This window comes from Vanrija albida (genome assembly GCF_041260175.1).
Source record: "Vanrija albida strain AlHP1 chromosome Unknown contig_6, whole genome shotgun sequence".
In the NCBI taxonomy this organism is placed as follows: Eukaryota; Fungi; Basidiomycota; class Tremellomycetes; order Trichosporonales; family Trichosporonaceae; genus Vanrija; species Vanrija albida.
The window spans coordinates 1,652,304-1,669,210 of NW_027191425.1; the positions used below are offsets into that span (position 1 = coordinate 1,652,304).

At 64.1% G+C, this 16,907-nt stretch overlaps 7 protein-coding genes across 7 annotated transcripts; 2 read left to right on the forward strand and 5 right to left on the reverse strand.

Annotated features, from left to right (window-relative positions):
• Positions 1–79: 79 nt before the first annotated feature.
• On the reverse strand, positions 80–783 carry Q8F55_008028 (uncharacterized protein; the record flags this gene model as incomplete). The annotated part of the gene is made up of 2 exons (XM_069356432.1): positions 80–283; positions 355–783. The coding sequence occupies 2 exons, from the start codon at positions 781–783 to the stop codon at positions 170–172; spliced, it is 543 nt and encodes a 180-aa protein (XP_069206273.1). The 3' UTR covers positions 80–169.
• A 178-nt stretch (positions 784–961) lies between these two features.
• Q8F55_008029 (uncharacterized protein) lies at positions 962–1,488 on the forward strand (the record flags this gene model as incomplete). Its single annotated transcript, XM_069356433.1, has 3 exons — positions 962–998; positions 1,079–1,194; positions 1,342–1,488. 3 exons carry the CDS (start codon positions 962–964, stop codon positions 1,480–1,482), a joined length of 294 nt encoding a protein of 97 aa, XP_069206274.1. The 3' UTR covers positions 1,483–1,488.
• An 867-nt stretch (positions 1,489–2,355) lies between these two features.
• Q8F55_008030 (uncharacterized protein) lies at positions 2,356–3,174 on the reverse strand (the record flags this gene model as incomplete). Its single annotated transcript, XM_069356434.1, has 2 exons — positions 2,356–2,580; positions 2,683–3,174. The coding sequence occupies 2 exons, from the start codon at positions 3,172–3,174 to the stop codon at positions 2,356–2,358; spliced, it is 717 nt and encodes a 238-aa protein (XP_069206275.1).
• A 3,419-nt stretch (positions 3,175–6,593) lies between these two features.
• CDC11 (Cell division control protein 11) lies at positions 6,594–8,137 on the reverse strand (the record flags this gene model as incomplete). Its single annotated transcript, XM_069356435.1, has 6 exons — positions 6,594–6,903; positions 6,950–7,200; positions 7,249–7,366; positions 7,414–7,551; positions 7,629–7,899; positions 8,071–8,137. 6 exons carry the CDS (start codon positions 8,135–8,137, stop codon positions 6,594–6,596), a joined length of 1,155 nt encoding a protein of 384 aa, XP_069206276.1.
• A 951-nt stretch (positions 8,138–9,088) lies between these two features.
• On the forward strand, positions 9,089–12,066 carry COG3 (Golgi transport complex subunit 3; the record flags this gene model as incomplete). The annotated part of the gene is made up of 8 exons (XM_069356436.1): positions 9,089–9,316; positions 9,357–9,791; positions 9,836–10,006; positions 10,046–10,515; positions 10,564–11,045; positions 11,096–11,259; positions 11,298–11,891; positions 11,938–12,066. 8 exons carry the CDS (start codon positions 9,089–9,091, stop codon positions 12,064–12,066), a joined length of 2,673 nt encoding a protein of 890 aa, XP_069206277.1.
• A 228-nt stretch (positions 12,067–12,294) lies between these two features.
• SRP54 (Signal recognition particle) lies at positions 12,295–14,578 on the reverse strand (the record flags this gene model as incomplete). The annotated part of the gene is made up of 9 exons (XM_069356437.1): positions 12,295–12,434; positions 12,656–13,067; positions 13,105–13,507; positions 13,552–13,694; positions 13,742–14,053; positions 14,101–14,199; positions 14,241–14,312; positions 14,356–14,454; positions 14,501–14,578. 9 exons carry the CDS (start codon positions 14,576–14,578, stop codon positions 12,295–12,297), a joined length of 1,758 nt encoding a protein of 585 aa, XP_069206278.1.
• A 295-nt stretch (positions 14,579–14,873) lies between these two features.
• Q8F55_008034 (uncharacterized protein) lies at positions 14,874–16,778 on the reverse strand (the record flags this gene model as incomplete). Its single annotated transcript, XM_069356438.1, has 1 exon — positions 14,874–16,778. One exon carries the CDS (start codon positions 16,776–16,778, stop codon positions 14,874–14,876), a length of 1,905 nt encoding a protein of 634 aa, XP_069206279.1.
• Positions 16,779–16,907: the final 129 nt, after the last annotated feature.

A 16,907-nucleotide genomic window follows, 5' to 3' on the forward strand; every position in this document is an offset into this window, starting at 1 on the left:
CAGTGTAATGATGCAGATGTGTTATGAAGTGGCCGTGGGCCAGGCCAGAGGGCTGTGCCGTGTTGACCTACATATGTGATGTCCCCGTCGCTCGTCGCTCGTCGCCGTGCTCCGTCCCCCTCCTCCGTCTGCCCTCCTATCCTCTCTCCCGTCCCTCCCCACGGCGAGCCTACGGCGCATACTCGATATCCCCGTCCATAGTAACGCGCCCCTTTGTCACCTTCTCGCCCTTCTCACGCACGAGGTCTTCCACAGTCCTGAGCTTGCCGCCGTCGGTGACCTCCTGCAGGTTCGTTAGTCTCCCCTCCCCAACCCCCCGGCCAAATCCGCAGCCCCCCCCCCCCCCCAACCCACCTTGAACCACCCCAAGTGGTCGGCGATCAGATGCCTTGCCTTGCACCCGGGACACTGCACAATCACCACGCCCTTCTCGTAGCTCTTGCGCGCAAACTCGTGCGTCGAGCGGTGGCCGCACCCGTCGTGCGTGCACGTGAACGTCATGGCTAGGCGGGGCTCGATCTGCGCGAGCTTTTGCGGGCCCGCCGGCGTGGGGGGGACGGGGGCGTCGGGGGCCGGGAGGGCGTGGGACGTGCTGTCGGGGGTGGAGGGGGCGCTCGAGGCCGGCGTCGACGAGGAGGAGGACGAGGACGAGGAGGACGAGGTGTACCGCGTAAAGGCGAACGGCGCAAACCGCGCCACGGCGGCCGGCGCGGCGCGCGGCGCGAGCAGGCGCGAGCTGGACGCCGCCACGGCGCGGAAGAGGGTGCGGGATACGGCTGCCATGGTGAATGTGTGGTTGAGAGCTCCGTCATGGCTTGTAGCAACTTCCGTCATGTTGAGTCAGCGGGGGCAAATTTGCCACCTACAACTAAGCCTTCGGCACATGCCCGGCTCGGAAGGACATGGTCGATCGACAAAAGTCGGAGCTGCTCACCACCGCACATTACACCACCCCGCCGCAATGCACGAGCCCCTCGGAGTCACCGAGCGCCAGAACGGTACGTCTGGGCTGCTGCTGGCTCCCGCTGCCGGCGCCGGCGCTGCTCCCCACCCGCCCGCTCGGCTGACGCCTCGCTAGCCTGCTCAGAGCTCATCAAGGCCCTGCACGCGTGCCACGACCGCTCGGCGTGGAGCCGCTTCACGGGGCTGTGCAACGACGAGAAGGACGCGCTGAATCTGTGCCTGCGGAAGGAGGTGAGTTGGCCGGCCCGGCCACGCGAGGCGTGGGCGGGCGGGCGAGGCGCGCCAGCGCCGAGCGGGTCCCGAGTGGCCTACCTCGACTGTATGCCTTCCCGCCCCGCCCAGCTCGCTCCGCTCGCTGTGCTGCCGCTGACGCCGCAGCGCATCGAACGCACAACACGCAACCGCGAGGCCGCAAAGGACCGCACGCGCAAAAAGGCCGAGGCGTGGGCCGCGCTCGACGCCGAGCTCGAGGGCCAGCCGGCGCCGGCGCCGACGCAGGCCACGCAGGACAAGGCATAGGCCGCACGCACCCACTGTACCACCCATACACTGTACTCTCCCCGCTCCATTGTCATGCATTGCCTGCATTTTCTGGCACGTGCGGCGAGGCGGCGGCGGCGAGGCAGCGCTGTGCGGAGCTTGTCCGCGCGCCGTCGTACGACTGTGCGTCCGCCGGCGGGCTCGCAGCGGCGCTTCCAGCTCGGCCATCGCGTCGCTCCCGCGCTCATATCCACGCCGAGGCAGTCGTGGACGATGCGTGGCAGCGTGCGCGTAGCCTCGGCTCGGCGCGTCGTCTTCGTCTCGGCACGTCGTCTCCCCGCCACACCAGTCAGTGGCAGTCGCTGCCTTCGCGCCAATCTGCCCGCGACTATTCGCCCCACATGATGCATACACCAAAGCTCACTCACTCGCTCCTTACAAAACTACTCAAACTACTGGCTACTCTCGAATCGAAGCTACTCCTCCTTCTCACATAACCGGAACAAACTCTCCTCCTCCGCCGGTCAAACCAGCGGGAACGAACTGGGCCCGATCGAGCGGGCCACTTACAACGCGCCTTGTCCGAGGCGCTGGCGCTTTGGCATGGGGGTAGTTGGTGATGGGTGGGGATTACATTGCGTGGTGTGGTCGTTGTTGTTGTGGTGTTGAGTGTTGTGGTTGACTTCTGATTGACCTCTGCAGCTTACATTGCGCTGAGAGCCGGCCTTCTTTCCTCATGTCGGCCCGCGGCCGTACTTTCTTCTTCTCGGCCCGCGGCCGTGGCTACTTTGCTTGTGAATTGTAGTGCGTGTGTGTTGTGTGTGTGTGGGAGACTTGATGGCTGGGATCGGAAACAGGATTAGGCGGGGTGATGGTAGGGGGAGGGAGCGACCTGTCGCTGCTCGTTGCGACTTAGAAGTGCACCTGGTCGCGGAGAATGCGCTCGCCCATCGGGCTGACCGGGCGGCGGCGTCCAGCAGACTCGGAGAAGCGGCGGCGGCCGCCACCGACCGTGTTGGCGCGGGCAACGTCCGCCTGGGGCGGCGGCGGGTGGGCCGCAAGCGCTGGCTGCTGCTGCGGAAGCGAGGCGATCGGCGTCGAGCTTGGGGGTTCGGGCACGGGCGGCGGGACCGTCGGCTGTGGGCAGGTGTCAGCACGGCACACATCACACATCGTCTTCCACGCCCAGGCCCCAGATGGATGCTGCAGGCACGTCGCGTCGTTTCCGTGGTAACTCACCCTCGAGAAGCCGCCACCCATCGAGAGGCGACGCAGGACGCCCTCGCCACGGGCCATCTTGTCCGTCATGAGCGGGTTGACAAACGTCGTGGGCGGCGACGAGCCCGTGCTGCTGTTGGTGGTGCTCGTCATCGAGTAGTTGCCCGAGAGGAGCGAGCTGCCGGGCGACATGGAGAGCGACACGGCGCGTCTCTGGCCGCGGGCGGCGGCGGCAGCGGCCCAGCCGCGGCTCTTGAGGTCGTTGAGGTCGCCAATGTCGTCGCTGTCGTCGTCGAGGGGCGAGACGGACGGCAGGGCCCTGGGCGGCGCGTTGCCGGCGCCCGTGGTGGGCGACTTGACGGTCGAGAAGGCCGACCACTTTGCAAAGATGGACCCAGGGGCCGAGGAACCCAGGCCGACTGCGCCGCCGGCAAACGGCGTCTGGGGCGTGCCCGACGCGTTGACAGTTGGGCCGTCCGAGTGCGTGTTGATGGGGATGGGCTGCGAGGGCATTGCAGAGGTGGTTGGTGTGGATGAGTGAGTGTGAAGTGTTGACGCGGGAGCGGGCAGAGGTCACGAGGGGCCTAGTGGTCTTGTGATGAGCGAGGCCGTTGTCACGGAAAGATGAGATCTGGTGGGTGGCCTTTGTGGGTTGTGGGTTACGGGCTCGACGCCGCGCGATAGGGCTGTGGCGAGGGCTGTGGCGAGTAGGCGAGTTTGGTAGCGACGGTGTGGGGTGAGTGAGTGGTGTGTGTGCTTGTGCGATGGGATGGGCGAGTGGGTGATGCGATGAGATGTCTGTTCTGCTGGGGATTGTTTAAGCTGGGGGGACGTAAGACGACGGGCGACGTGTTAGCGTCGTGCTGGGTAAATTATATAGGGGGGGGGAAGGGGAGGGGAGGGGAGGGGGGAAGGTGGTCGCTGACCGACCGAGGCTGTGGGTGGGTGGGTGGCATGGGTTGGTGGGCCAGATGCGGCGGCGGCGGCAGTGGAGAGGGGAGCCCCCGCACTAAGCAACAGGTTGCTGATGCACCAACCTGCGTCAACCTTGGCCTTCCCCCTTTGCCCTTCCCCCCTTCTCCCTCCCCCCCACGCCTCGTCGTCACCTGGCACTGGCCGTCGCCACTTGCCGCCCGCGTGCCTCGTCGCTTTCGCCCTGAAGCCGCGGCGACGAGCCAATCGAACGCATACCCCCCATGGGGAACCACGGACAATTGATCCCGCCCGGCCAATCACGCTTCGACGCCACCGATGACGTCCTTATCGCTGCGGCGGCATCTTGCTGCTGTATTGTTTGGAGTGGGTGGGGGTGGGTGCGTGCCTGCGTGCATCCTGTCCTGGGCCGTGAGTCGAGGCGGGGCGCGACAAACAGGCGGGCTCGTTTAACTGCGCTGGCCCAATCGCTGCGCGTTGCGCGCAACGCGGGAGCGCAGGTTGCAGCAAGCAACGAGGCGGTGGCACAAGTCGCAGCCGACACCGATCGCAGCCATCGACCAATGGACGGGGATCGGCGCCGCGAGCTGCTAATCCAACGTGTGTGGAGAACCCACAGGCGGCGAGCACACTGCGCCCCGTCGCCTCGCCTCGCCTCGCCTCGCACAGTGATCGGCCGAGCCCGAGCCACAGTGGACGCACTGACGTTGTCGCAAGCTTCTCGCGTCACGTCACGCACGCGCAGACGTGTGCCGCAGAGTGGAGGGGGCATCCAATTCCAACTGCGGCAGCGCGGCGGTACACCGCCGCACTCTGCGCACACCGGCCGCAGACAAGTACCCCCGAAGCATGGCGCGTGGTGTGGCTGTGGCGGCCTGGCGCCGAGGCGTCGGCGTAGCGAGGCCTCGCTGGCTGTTGCTCACAGCTCTCTGCTCGACACTCAGCGCCACCTCGCCCAGCCCACGCCGCCCACGCCGCCTCAAACAGCCGCGGCCAAGTCCGTATGGTACAGGAACATGCCCCCGCCGGATCGGTCACATGCCCAAGGCGTCGGCTGCCTCGTCAACAGGCTCGTACTACGAGCGGGGCCGCACCGCCGCAAGCAGCCGAGTTCAGCAGATCAGGCGGGGGAAGGGGGATTTGCTTCCGGCTCGCGTGGCGTGTGGCACTTGTGCAGTCACTTGGAGGCAGGCAGGCAGGCAGGTGGCCGGATCACCGTCGTCCTCTGCAACCGTGCTGAGGGTGCGGGTTTGGGGGTGGCGTGGTGCGTGGGGCAGGTGGGGGTCAAGTGGCGGGGTGCTTGGAGACGGGTTTGCGGTACGCCACCCGTGGGCGGGTTAAGAGCCGGTCGCTTCCGCCTCGCGGGCTGTCCAGGCCGAATTGGGGTGTGGAGGAGGGCTGGGATGCATGCTGTGCTGCGTCTGGGCTGTACACGTCCCGTGTGGTGGGTGTTTACTCCTGTCAGATACTTGTGCCGTCAGTCTTGATCTCCAATGGCGCCAGGCTGACCACGCGAAGGGGGCGAGGGGTGTACTCGCGGGGCTGGCACAAGCCGCGGCGACCCGCCCCCGTCGAGCGCAGCGTTCGCCGGGAGGCAACTTCATGACAAGTGACCAGGTGCGAACAGAGTGTTACGAGTGACCGGGTTCGAGCGAAGATGACTGTTCTAGGACTAAGACGGACTGGAGTGGCGTCGGCGCACAGTCGCTTCGCGGTATCCCAGGCGTCGGCACTCAACCGTTCTGGTATCGCCCACCCGGGCATCTGTTTTTGCGGAACACAGGCTTGATCGAATGATGGCCGAGTGAGGACCCAACGACCAGCGACAGCTCCGCTCGTCCATCTCACAGCTCGCAGCCCACTCGACACGCTGTACCCGCCAGCGAGGACCCGGAGGCCGTCTTCCGCACAACACACGGCACGCACCCGACAGCGACGCCACCAGTGCCCCAGCCACGACTGCGGGGGGTACGGCACGGCGCGGCCGCGGCATTCGGGCAGCGCCCCAGCTGCCCCCTGGCTAGCATGTACACGACTCTACAGCCCCGGCCGCGTCGGCGGACATACCTCCAGCTGTCGATCCACGCTCAACAGCCTGAACGTATGAGCAACGACGGCGCCCCATCTAGCCCAGTCGCAGCCCACAGCCACATTCGATGTGGTCGAGTGGCTTGACCGGGGCCCAGTCTGTCCGGTGCCCGGGGACTTGCTGTAATCAAACGCTGTCTGTCCGGTCGGAGGACATGCCTTTTGTGGGCTATGCACTGTTGTGTGTGCGTGCTGACGGCGCTGCTGGGGTACCGTGCGTCGTGCAAGGCAGCGTCCCAAGCCCCCGAGTCGGGTGACCTTGGAGCGGTCGGTTGCTCCACGACGGATTGCATCGGTGGTTGGAACATGCATGCTGCTGAAAAGGCAGAAACCCGCACCATTGGGACGCCAATGTTTTGTTATCGGCTTTTTGTATTACACCATGGTGCGCTTGGAACTATCGGCGGCGTCGACCCGGAAGAGCGAGCACTCATATTGTCGGCCTGTCCGCTTGGGTATGTGCGCTTCGGCAAGCCGGCCATGTTCTGCTGGTCGAGTCGCGCTGCTGGTCGAACCGCGGATATCCGTAGCTCGCCTGCGTCGATGCCTTACCCATGCATGCCTCCCCCCTACCCCACTCTCCGCCGCGATCGTGACCTATCGGCTCGCGGCTCGCTGCGCTCGCCGTGCTCGCCGGCACCCGCCCCGCTCGCTGCGCTCGCGTCGCGTCGCGGCTGGAACAGCAGTTGCATCGTTTCTACCGTGGTATAAACAGCAGGGCCAGTAGACCCCGCCAACATCATCTCGGTATAGAAGACTACCCACACCGCATAAAGAAAGGGTAGTAGAATAAAAGGAAGCGAGGCTGGACGCGGAGGGGAGACATGAAGGGACATGACGAGACATTATTGACATCTCCTTTGCGGAGTGTTTCCATTTGAGTCGAGGGGGATAGCAACAGGCGAGCGCCTTTACTCGTAGTGGTTTTGGCCCTGGGCAGCAAGGCGTGCCTCGAGCACCTTGAGGCTGTCCTCCTTGGCCAGCAACTCCTGGCGCTTGAGCTGGATCTCGCGCTGGACCTTGAGCTCGATCTCGCGAAGCTTTTCTTCCTCGCGGCGGAGCTGCTCCTCCTTGAGGCGCACAGACTGCGTAGCCATGTCCTCGGGGAGGATCGACGAGTCGGGCGCGTCGGCACCGCCGACAGAGCGCGAGAGCTTCTCGGTACGGTAGTTCTCGTACAGGAAGTCGTGCGTGATCTCCTTGAGGTCGGTAAGGTGGGACCTGGAGGTGTGAGTGGGGGAGCACAACGGGGGGCCGCTCTACTCACTGGAGGATGGCAGCGCGGAGACGCTGGAAGTCAGAGTGCTCCGGGTTGTCGACCTCGACGATACCCCATGGGTAGCGGCGGCCACGGACGGCCTCGCCGTTGATCATAATCTCCTCCTCGGCACCAACAATGGAGAAGGGAAGCAGCGAACGGAGCTCGCGGTTGTCGGCAATGGTCTCCTCGTCATCCTCCTCGGGGTCGTAGGGGAAGTTGTAGACGGGGATCGAGTAGTACTCAATGTCCTCCATGATCTGTGGGGGGTCAGAATCCCTATCACAGAAGCCCAAGCCCAAACTTACACGCTTCTTGAAAGCCTTGAGCTCCTGGGGAGTGAGCGAGTCGGCCTTGCCAATGACCGGGATGACGTTGACACGGGGCGAGAGGCGGCGCATGAGCTCAATGTCGATCTCGCGGAGGCTGAGACTGTCAGAATACGCCAGGAAACACGCTCGCATCCGACTCACGCGTGGCCGGTGGGCGCAATGAAGTAGAGGAGCGCGTGGACGCGGTTGTCGCGGAAGCGGGGGTTACGCTTGATACGCGACTCCTCGGCGAGAATGTCGTCGTACTGGCGCTCGAGGTAGCTCGAGATCTCCTGGAAGCTGCAGAATCCGTTAGCAACGCGTACTAGAGCGCATTGGGCACGCGGCGGCGGGTAAGGCCTCGTGTCAAAGCTCACTTCTGCTCGCTGTCAATGCCGTCACCGAAGCCGGGGGTGTCGACGACGGTAAGGGCGACGCGGACACCGTCCTCCTCAAGCTCGACATTGACGGGCTTGATGGCAATGGGGCGCTCAATGTGGGCGTCGGCGGCAGCCTGCTGGGCGAGGACGGGGTCGACCTCGGAGCGCGGGTTCTCGGGGTCGCGCAGGAGGGTCTGCGTGCGGTGCGTGAGGAGCGGCTGCTCGACAAGCGTGTTGACAAAGGTGGTGCGACCAGTGCCGGACGCGCCTGGGGATGTTAGTATGCTGTGCCGCGACTGGTAGGGTGGTAGGCGCCAGTACTCGGCTGGCCGACGACGCTACGCTCGACCCGTCCACGTCTCGGGGGCTCGTGCGTTTCCGTCGACCACGACGGAATCTCCAGGCACCCCATCCACAAGACGCGCGCGCGCCGACTCACCAACAACCATAATGGTGAGCTGGACGCCCTTCTTGGCCTGCTTCCTTCCTCGAGAGCGGTAAGCCATGGTGATTAATGTCGGTTTGACGCGTGAATTCGAGGGTGCGCTGTTGTTCAAGGACGGGGGGTGGGTGGGGGGTGTCGTGGCACGGTCCGGCGCGGTCGATGTCGCTGGGTCGTGCAAGGGGTGGTGCCGATGGGGGGATGGGCGTCGGCGGGGGTTACGAATAGACAAGAGTGTGAGTCGAGTCCGTGTTGTTGTTGTAGCAAAGGGGAAGGTGAGTGTGAGTTGGACGACGAGGTGGTGGTGAGTGGTGGTAGCGGTACAGCACGACGGGTGCGCCGGAGGAGCGTGGTGGTGTGCGCGAGTGTGCTACGTGCCAGCAGCCAGCGTGCCGCCCGCCAGCCAGGCGTGGACCGACTGACGGCCTGGTGTTGTCTGAGCTAGGAGCTAAACCACCGCCTGCTCCCGCGGGAGGAAGTAGGGGGGAGAGGGGGGAGGGAAGGCAGGGAAGGCTCAAGGCCCGAGGGCAAGGAGAGGGGGTTTGGACGATGGGGCAGCGGCGGCAGCGGGCGGGCTGACTGGCGCCTGGCGGTTGAAATCACGGACCCAGAGCCAGGCCATGCGTGGATTCCTTTTGACCCTGGGCGTCTCCCCTCACCCTCTGGTGGCCCAAGCTCCCGCCAGCCGCCTCCCTCCCGCGCGCCTGGCCTGACGCCTGGCGCGCGCCGCCGCGCGCGTACGTGTGGCCGTGGCCGTGGATGCCTGACGACCAGCGCGGCCACTACCGGCACCACCCAAACTTACCCCTGGTGCAACAAGTATGAACTGGCTTCAACGCGTTGCTTATTTCTCACCCCGGCTTTAGCACGTGAATGCCACGCATCGACCCTGCACCTCCATCGTCACCATTCGGCGATCGCCAGCCAGCCAGCCAGGCGGCCAGCAGTCGACACACCTTCCTCGAAGCCAATCTCCTGCCTACATCGAGCTCGACCACGACCACATCACGCAGCCATGTCGCGGCCGACAACCCCAGGAGGGTTCAACCTTCGCCGCACTCCCCTGCCCATGGCATCCGGAGGACGCGCGAGCGGTGAGAGCTCGAGAGCATCCACCCCCCTCGCGCCGAACAGGGTCATCTCGCTCGAGGAGTGGGAGTCGAGGGCGCCCCTCTCGGATGACCAGGTCCACAGCATTGCCAGTGTCAAGGAACGGTTTGGAGAGCGCCCTATACCTGAAAAGGTGAGCTAAGATTGGCGCGTACGTGTAGCTCACACCACAGTTCTTGAACGAGTCTTCCTCGGCAGCAGTGGCAGGCAGCCCGCGGCCGGAAACACCAACGCGGAACAAGCACTTCGGGAACGTCGTCCACTCGCGCTCTGGGTCAGCGAACGCTATCCCATCGCTGCCTGCTTCGCCAGGACCGGGGCCGTCGGGGCTCTCGCGTGCGGACCCGCTGCACCCTTCCTCGATCATCACGCCTCAGCAGTTCCACGAGCACTTCGCCGCGCTCACGCTCAGCGCCGAGCACGAGCAGGACAGCCTGTACCGCGAGCACCTGACCGAGATCTCGGGTCTCCGGGACAAGTGCGACGGCCTTATCCAGCTGCTCGAGGACGGCGAGGGCGAGGTCGTCGACATGCTCAAGGCTCTCGAGTATGTCGAGGAGCGGAGCGAGAGCTTGCGTGGCGCGTGCGAGGACTTGCTTGAGGAGCAGGTGAGTAGTGTTTATACCACGGCATACCCATACTGACATCTCAGACTCATCTCCTCACCCACACGTCGCAACTCGCCCACCGGCTGAGCTACTTCACCTTCCTCGAGACGGCGCAGCGCATGCTCAACAACCCAGGCAATGACCTCGTCCTCAGCCCCGACTTCTTGCCGATGGTGCGCCGGCTCGACGAGTGCATCAGCTACCTCGGCGAACATGTGGGTTTGAGGGCTCGGTGGCATCGGCTAACCCATCAGCGCGACTTCAAGGACGCCGAGCTGTATCTCATCCGTTACCAGCAGTGCATGACCCGCAGCATGCAGCTGATCCGCCTCCACTTTGTCGGCACGATCAAGGCACTCGGCATGGACATCGGAAGGAGGCTGCTGGATAAGGGCCTCTCCGAGACTACCACCCGTGGTCTGCTCTACGCGCGCTTCACGTCATTGTCTGCCTCGCTGCGACCCCTGCTGTCCGAACTGGAGCAGCGCGTCTTAACCAACAAGGACGATCTTCCCCAGATCCTGGCCGACTGCCACGCAGCTTTCGTGTCCACACGCCAGGCGCTGATGAGCCCCCGTGTCGCCGAGGAGATTGCCCAGCTCGACCCCGCACGGAGTGAGCTTGTCGACCTTACGAGATCCGGCTGCTACTACCTCAAGCAAACATGTTTGGAGGAGTTTACGTTGTTCAAGCAATTCTTCTTGTCAGGGGAAGCGCAGCTATAGTGAGCTGCCCGGAAACTGCAGTTCAGCTCATGCTAACCATCGCTCAGCGGCTATCTCGAGAGCCTGTGCGACCACCTTTACGACCACATCAGGCCCCGGATTCTACACGAGCCTTCCCTTACTGTCCTCCAAGAAGTCTGCACCGTGCTGCAAGGCCTCATGGTGCCCGACTTCTCCGAGGACGAGGACCCCGATGAGGCGATCGTTCTGTCGCCAGACTCCGGGCCCTTTGAGTCATCACCCTTGGCGGACCGCGAGGACTACTTCGGCCCATACTCGCCAAGTGCCACGATCAGGAGTCTGCACCGGAACAGCTCGTTGTCACTCGCAACCAAGGCCAGCCCTGCGATTTCAAAGAGGCGAAGGAAGCCACTCGCACGCCTGCACACTGAGTACCTCCTCAAGATGGTCCTCCAGGACGCCCAGGCTCGCTTGGTGTTTCGTGCCCAGGCGCTCATCCAAGCCGATGTGCAGTACTACTCGCCCAAGCCCACAGACTTGGACTACCCAGACAAGCTCAAGTCGACTGGTGAGTTGGGTTATGCGTTTTTTTTTTTTGACTATCAGCTCACACAACAGCTCCCGGACCTCTTGTTCGACGAGAAGTCGCCATCTCACTTGATGTCGAGGACGACGACGAGCCGGCCTTCCTGTCTCTCCCACCACCAGAGTCACAGGAAACATGGTACCCCACATTGCGTGTCACTCTCTGGGTCCTCTCGTGTCTCTACACGTACATTGACGTGAGAAATCTGCACGCGTTGGAATGCTAATCCCGCAGGGAACCGTCTTTGCCGACCTCGCACAGGAAGCAGTTGGCACCTGCCGCAAGTCGCTGTCTACCGCGGCTGACCAGATCGGTGCGAAGAAGGACCACGCGGTCGACGCCAAGCTGTTCCTCGTGCGCCACCTCCTCATCCTCAAGGAGATGACGGCCGGTCTCGACCTAGGACGAGCGAGCAAGCAGTACGAGTGGGCAGGTGTGACCGACTTCCTCCGCTCCCTGCTGGAGAACGCCACCTCGTTCCTCGGCTACGGCCGGTCCCAGTCTGTGCGTGGCGAATTCGCGCCAGACGCAAAGGTCGACCTTGACCGCGAGCTCAAGCGCGCGTGCGAGGACCTGATCAGTCAATGCACAGCTGCGGCAACGTCACCGCTGCGCGGCTTCCTCGACCGCTGCAATGCGTATGCAGCGGCCAAGGGAGGCAACTCGGCCGACCTCCCCAAGCAGGACTGGGCCACACCACGCGCCGTGACCGAGGTCCACGACGAGTTCCGCAAGACTGCCGAGCAGGAGCTCGCCCGGTGGCGCGGTGAGCTCATGCTCTACCTCCAGGACGAGGAGACTGTCCGGGTCCTCATTCCCCCAGCTCAGGTTAGTTGCTCGAAGTGGTCCGTTGAACGCAACTGACACGCCACAGGGAAGCATTGTCGACGTCTACAGACAGTTCCACGACCTCATCCGCAGCGAGTACGACTTTGGGACGGCCGCGGCGCTGAGCACGCCGTCTGCCATTGCCAACCAGCTCGAGGGCGCGACCAAGGCGTGACGGGGATGTAACATAGACATTGGCGATTGCATGCATGAGTTAGGGTTGTGTGGCTGGCTTGAATCGTGCTGTTATGGTCGGGAATAGAAGCTACGATAGTGATAGCGACGGATTTGTGCCCACGAAGGGCGTTGAGGCGAGTCCCGCGAGCGCGGAGCAGCCCTTTGCTGCGCAGCGGCGGCTGGCGAGCAAGATAGGTGGGGAGATAGCGAGAGCTTCGCAGCGGCCTTAGCGGCCACCACCGAGGCCGCCCATGCCCATGTTGCCCATCATCTTCATCATCTGGGACATGTCGGGCATGCCGCCTCCCATGCCAGGGAAGCCGCCGCCGCCGCCAGCGCCGCCCATGCCCATCGCCTTCATGGCCTCTGTGTTGCGTCAGCGCTGAACTTGGAGGGTGAACTGGGGAAGAAGGGGGACCGCGAGGGGGGAGGGATGTGGCGGGGCTGTGTGTGTGGCAGGGAGTGATGTGTGTGTGGCAGGGAGTGATGTGTGTGTACGGGAGGGATCTGCGTGTACGGGAGGGATGTGGCGGATGTGGCGAGAACGAGTTCGACGGTAGAGCACGACACCGTCTTCAACAACTCACCTTGCATTTCAGCCATGGACGGCATTCCACCGCCGCCTGGTCCGCCCATCCCAGGCATACCGGGGAAGCCGCCTCCTCCTGCCATATCGGCGAGCATCTTCTGCGCTCCTTGGGGCCCCGCGGCGCGGAGCTTGCGCATCATGTCTGGGGGCATCGCCTTGCGCATGGCCTCGATCTGGGCCTGCGACGGCCGGCCGCCAGGTCCGAGAGGCTTGCCGCCTGCAGCGGCCTGCATCTTGTTCATGGCCGTCATCCAGCCGTTCTGGCCGCCGGCCTGGCGCGCCATTCCAGCCATCATGCGGGCCTGGGCGAGCAGCTCCTCGACCTCGCGCACGGACGTGCCACTTCCCTTGGCCACACGACGCGCACGGCGGTTCAGGCCGACGGGGTTGCCCTCCTTGTCAAAGCTGAACTGTGGGTGTTAGTAGAGCCAACATGGCTGCCCTTACGAAGATCAATCCGTCAGAGTCGAGCTCGTCCTGCCTCATGGCGTCGGTGATGAAGATCATGCGCTTGAGCTTGCCGGCGGCCTCGTCCTCGCCGCCCTCCATCATGCCTGCTGGCATTCCGGGGATCATGGAGGCGATCTTGGACAGCGAGCCCATGCTCATGATGTTGGACAGCTGCTCGCGCCAGTCGCGGATGGAGAACTTGCCCTGCTCGAGCTTCTTGGCCAGGTCCTTCTGGCGGTCGGGGTTGGCCATGGCCATGTCCTGCATGTGCTCCATCAAGCCCTGGATGTCTCCCATGCCCAGGAGCTTGGAGACGAAGGGCTGGGGAGCGAACTTCTCAAGGTCGTTCAGGTGCTCGCCGGTACCGAGGAAGATGATGGGGGTCTTGGTCGCAGCAACGCTGGCGAGTCAGCTTGGTTCCGAATCACCGCAGCTGCTACTCACGCAGAGATGGCTCCACCACCCTTGGCGTGGCCATCGAGCTTGGTCACGATGATGGCTCCAAAGTCACTGCTGTCCTTGAAGGCCCTGCTCTGGCCTTCGGCTGCCTGACCGATCGATGCGTCGAGAACCATGACCGTCATGTCCTGGAGCGTCAGCTTGGCGGCGCCCGATATGGAAAGCTGCCACTCACAGGCTTGACGGCAGCACCGATAGCGACCATCTCCTCGAACAGCTCGCTCTCCTGCTTGTGGCGACCCGACGTGTCGACAATGATGACGTCGAAGCGCTCTTTCCTAAACTTCTCGACACCAAGGGCAGCAATGGCCACGGGGTCCGTCTCGGTGTAGCTACCGTAGAAGGGAATCTTGGCCTTGGTCGCATTCTGCTTGAGCTGGTCGAAGGCACCGGCACGGAAAGTGTCCGCACAAACGAGACATGATCGCAGGCCTCGTCGCTGGTAGTGCACCGCGAGCTTGGTACACGTCGTCGTCTTACCCGCACCCTAGTGGGGTTAGCAGCTGTGCGTCGCGAGGAGAGAACGCGACGCACCTGAATACCAACGGCCATGATGACATTGACCTTGCCCTTGACAGGCTTGTATGGCTCGGTGCCGGGGTCGACGAGGGCGACGAGCTCGTCGTAGACGGCCTGTCATGTCAGCTGGTGTCCAATACTTTGACTCCACCCACCTTCTGAACAACATTCTTCTTGTTTGCTTCACGTCCGCCGGCCTTCTCGGCGTCTTCGAGGCTCTTCTTAACCTAAAGCTCGTCAGCTCGGCCCACAGCACATGGCTGCACAAACCTTGGCCTTGACCCGCGCCCTCAACTGGGACACGAGCTTGACGTTGACGTCGGACTCGAGGAGGGCGGAGCAGAGCTCCTTGAGGAGCGCATCGATAGCCTGCGTGGGTCAGACGAGCTCCCGGGGGGGTCGATGCCCGACTCACAGCGTCGTCGACCGAGGACGCCTTGGAGAACTGGCTGAGGGCGCCGTTAAGGCGCGCGCCGAGGTCAGCGAGAACCATGGTGCTGCTGCCGGCGTGGGGGTGTCGTGCGCGTGAGCTAGGTGGGGAGGGAGGTGTGATGCAGCGGTGGAGGGAGGTGGGTTCGTGGTCGACGATGAGTCTCCAGTGGATTCGGCTGGCAATGTGGACGGCGGGAGTATTTCCACGTGGACGGCCAGTCGAGGCTTTGGCTGCGTTGGGTGGCAAACGAGCACGGATCGTTCTGTCTTGGATCCATCTCCAAACCCCTTGCATAGTGTCCGACTCTTTCACTTTCACTACAAGCGTACGCACTCTGGCGACTTTCTTTTTCAATCTAGTACGAGACAGAGAACAGCTGCACGCCAGCGAGCTTGTCGCCAACCTTGCAACGGGCGTTGCCATAACCAGGCTTGCCGCCAGCCGAGCCCGAAACACAGTCGACGGAGAAGCCCCTGCCGTTGCTCTGGTCGGTGATGGTAAAGATGGCAGCGGCTTCGGCACTGGTGGCCGCCTTGCCATCGCTGCCGATAAACACGCCGGCGCGGCCAAACGGCTGGAGGCGGAAGCGCGTGTTGTTGGGCGTGGCGTCGACGGCGTGGAACACGAAGCGCTGGCTCGGGTCGTCGTACTTGTCCGACACCTGGTGGAGCTGCGCCATGTTCGCGTTGGCATTGAACGTGAGCGCCTGCTTGCCGCAGACGAGAACGTAGAAGTGTCCCTCGCCGGGGTTGCCGCGGACCTTCTTGAAACCCTTCTCAAGCACCCAAGCGTCCCCGTCCGCCTGGGTGTACGGCACCGTGGGCTGCCCGCCGCCGTACTTGGCAGCACACGTCGCCGCGCCGTTGTAAAGACCCGTCTTGGGGTCCTGTGTCGCCTGGCGCACGGGCTCGTACGCCGGGATACTCGTGTCGGCCTTGCTGAAGTCGAAGATGCGGGTCAGGTCAGAGATGTGGGACCTGCGCCAGGCGCCAATGTCGGCAAAGTGGAAGCCCTTGCCCTTTGCCGCTGCCCACTTCTCCACGAGGAGGATCTGCGACTCGTGGCTCGAGACCTCGGAGAAGACACCGCCGTTGCGCGTGTACGGCGATACGACGTAGAAGGGCACGCGGAAGCCCGGGCCCACGGGCTGCTGGCCCTTACCGGCGGTGAACGGGTCGTTGATCCACTCATCGGCCGTGTCAGTCGGCGGGAGGGGGGACAGGACGTGGTCGGCCCAACCACCCGTCTCGTCGTACGACACGACGAGCGCGCTCTTGTCCCACGCCTTACCCTGCGTAATGGCGTTGACGACCTGCTGCTGGAGCCAAGCGCCGTCGAGCGGGCCGTACGGCGTGTGCTCCGACAGCGCCGTCGGGCCGACAATGAACGACACTGCCGGCAGAGTGCCGTTGCGCGCGTCGGCGTAGAACTTGCTGAGGCCGACAAACTTGAGGCCCTTCTGCGCGAGGCTCGAGTTCTGCGGCGCGCGCTGGAACTGGTCAAACCACGCGAGCGGGTTGTCGTCAAAGTTGTCGCGGTCCTGGTAGACCTGCCACGAGATGCCGGCCGCCTCGAGGTACTCGGGCAGCGTCTTCCACTTGTACGGGTAGCACGAGTACTTTGACCCGTCCGGCGCCGTCTCGCACCCGGGGGTCTCGTAGTTGTCGACCGAGGGTCCGCCGAGGCCAGCCTTGGACTGGAGCACGCCGATCGTGCCGCCGACCCACGAGATGCGGTTGGGGTTGGTCGACGAGATCACGCTCTCGTGGTACGCGTCGGCGACGGTCCAGCCCTCAGCGAGGGCCCAGTGGAACGGCGTGTCCTCGCGGCGGTAGTAGCCGAGCGAGTAGGGCGTGTTCTTGCTCGCCCACTTGTTGTTGTTGCCCCCGTCCCACGCATTGTGGTTGGCCGTCCACCCGTTCGAGCCGGCCGACGCGCACTGGTATCGGTCGTTGGCGTTACCGCCCTGGTGGTTGAAGTGCCACGGGAGGAGGTAGGGGACGTTGGCCGGCGGCGCGGGCTTGGTGTTGGTCGTGTTGATTGGCGAGTAGAACGACGTCTTGTTCGTGTCCTTTGCAATGACGGCGTTCGGGTCGCCGAAGCCGCGCACGCCGGCCATGGTGCCAAAGTAGTGGTCGAACGCGCGGTTCTCCTGCATGAACAGGATGATGTGGTCGAGCGAGGCGAGGCCGCCACGGGCGTCGGGCGCGGCGGCGACGGCCGACGCGGCGACCAGAGCGCTGAGGAGGAGCGAGGCCATCGAGTTGAGCTGGGTGAGGGGGAGAGGCAGCACTGCTCAGCTGGCCGTAGTGTTCGTGGCACCTTTATGCCACTTGGGTTCAGTTCCGTGCCACCAGCTTGTCGCTGCCAGCAACCAGCTGGCCAGTCA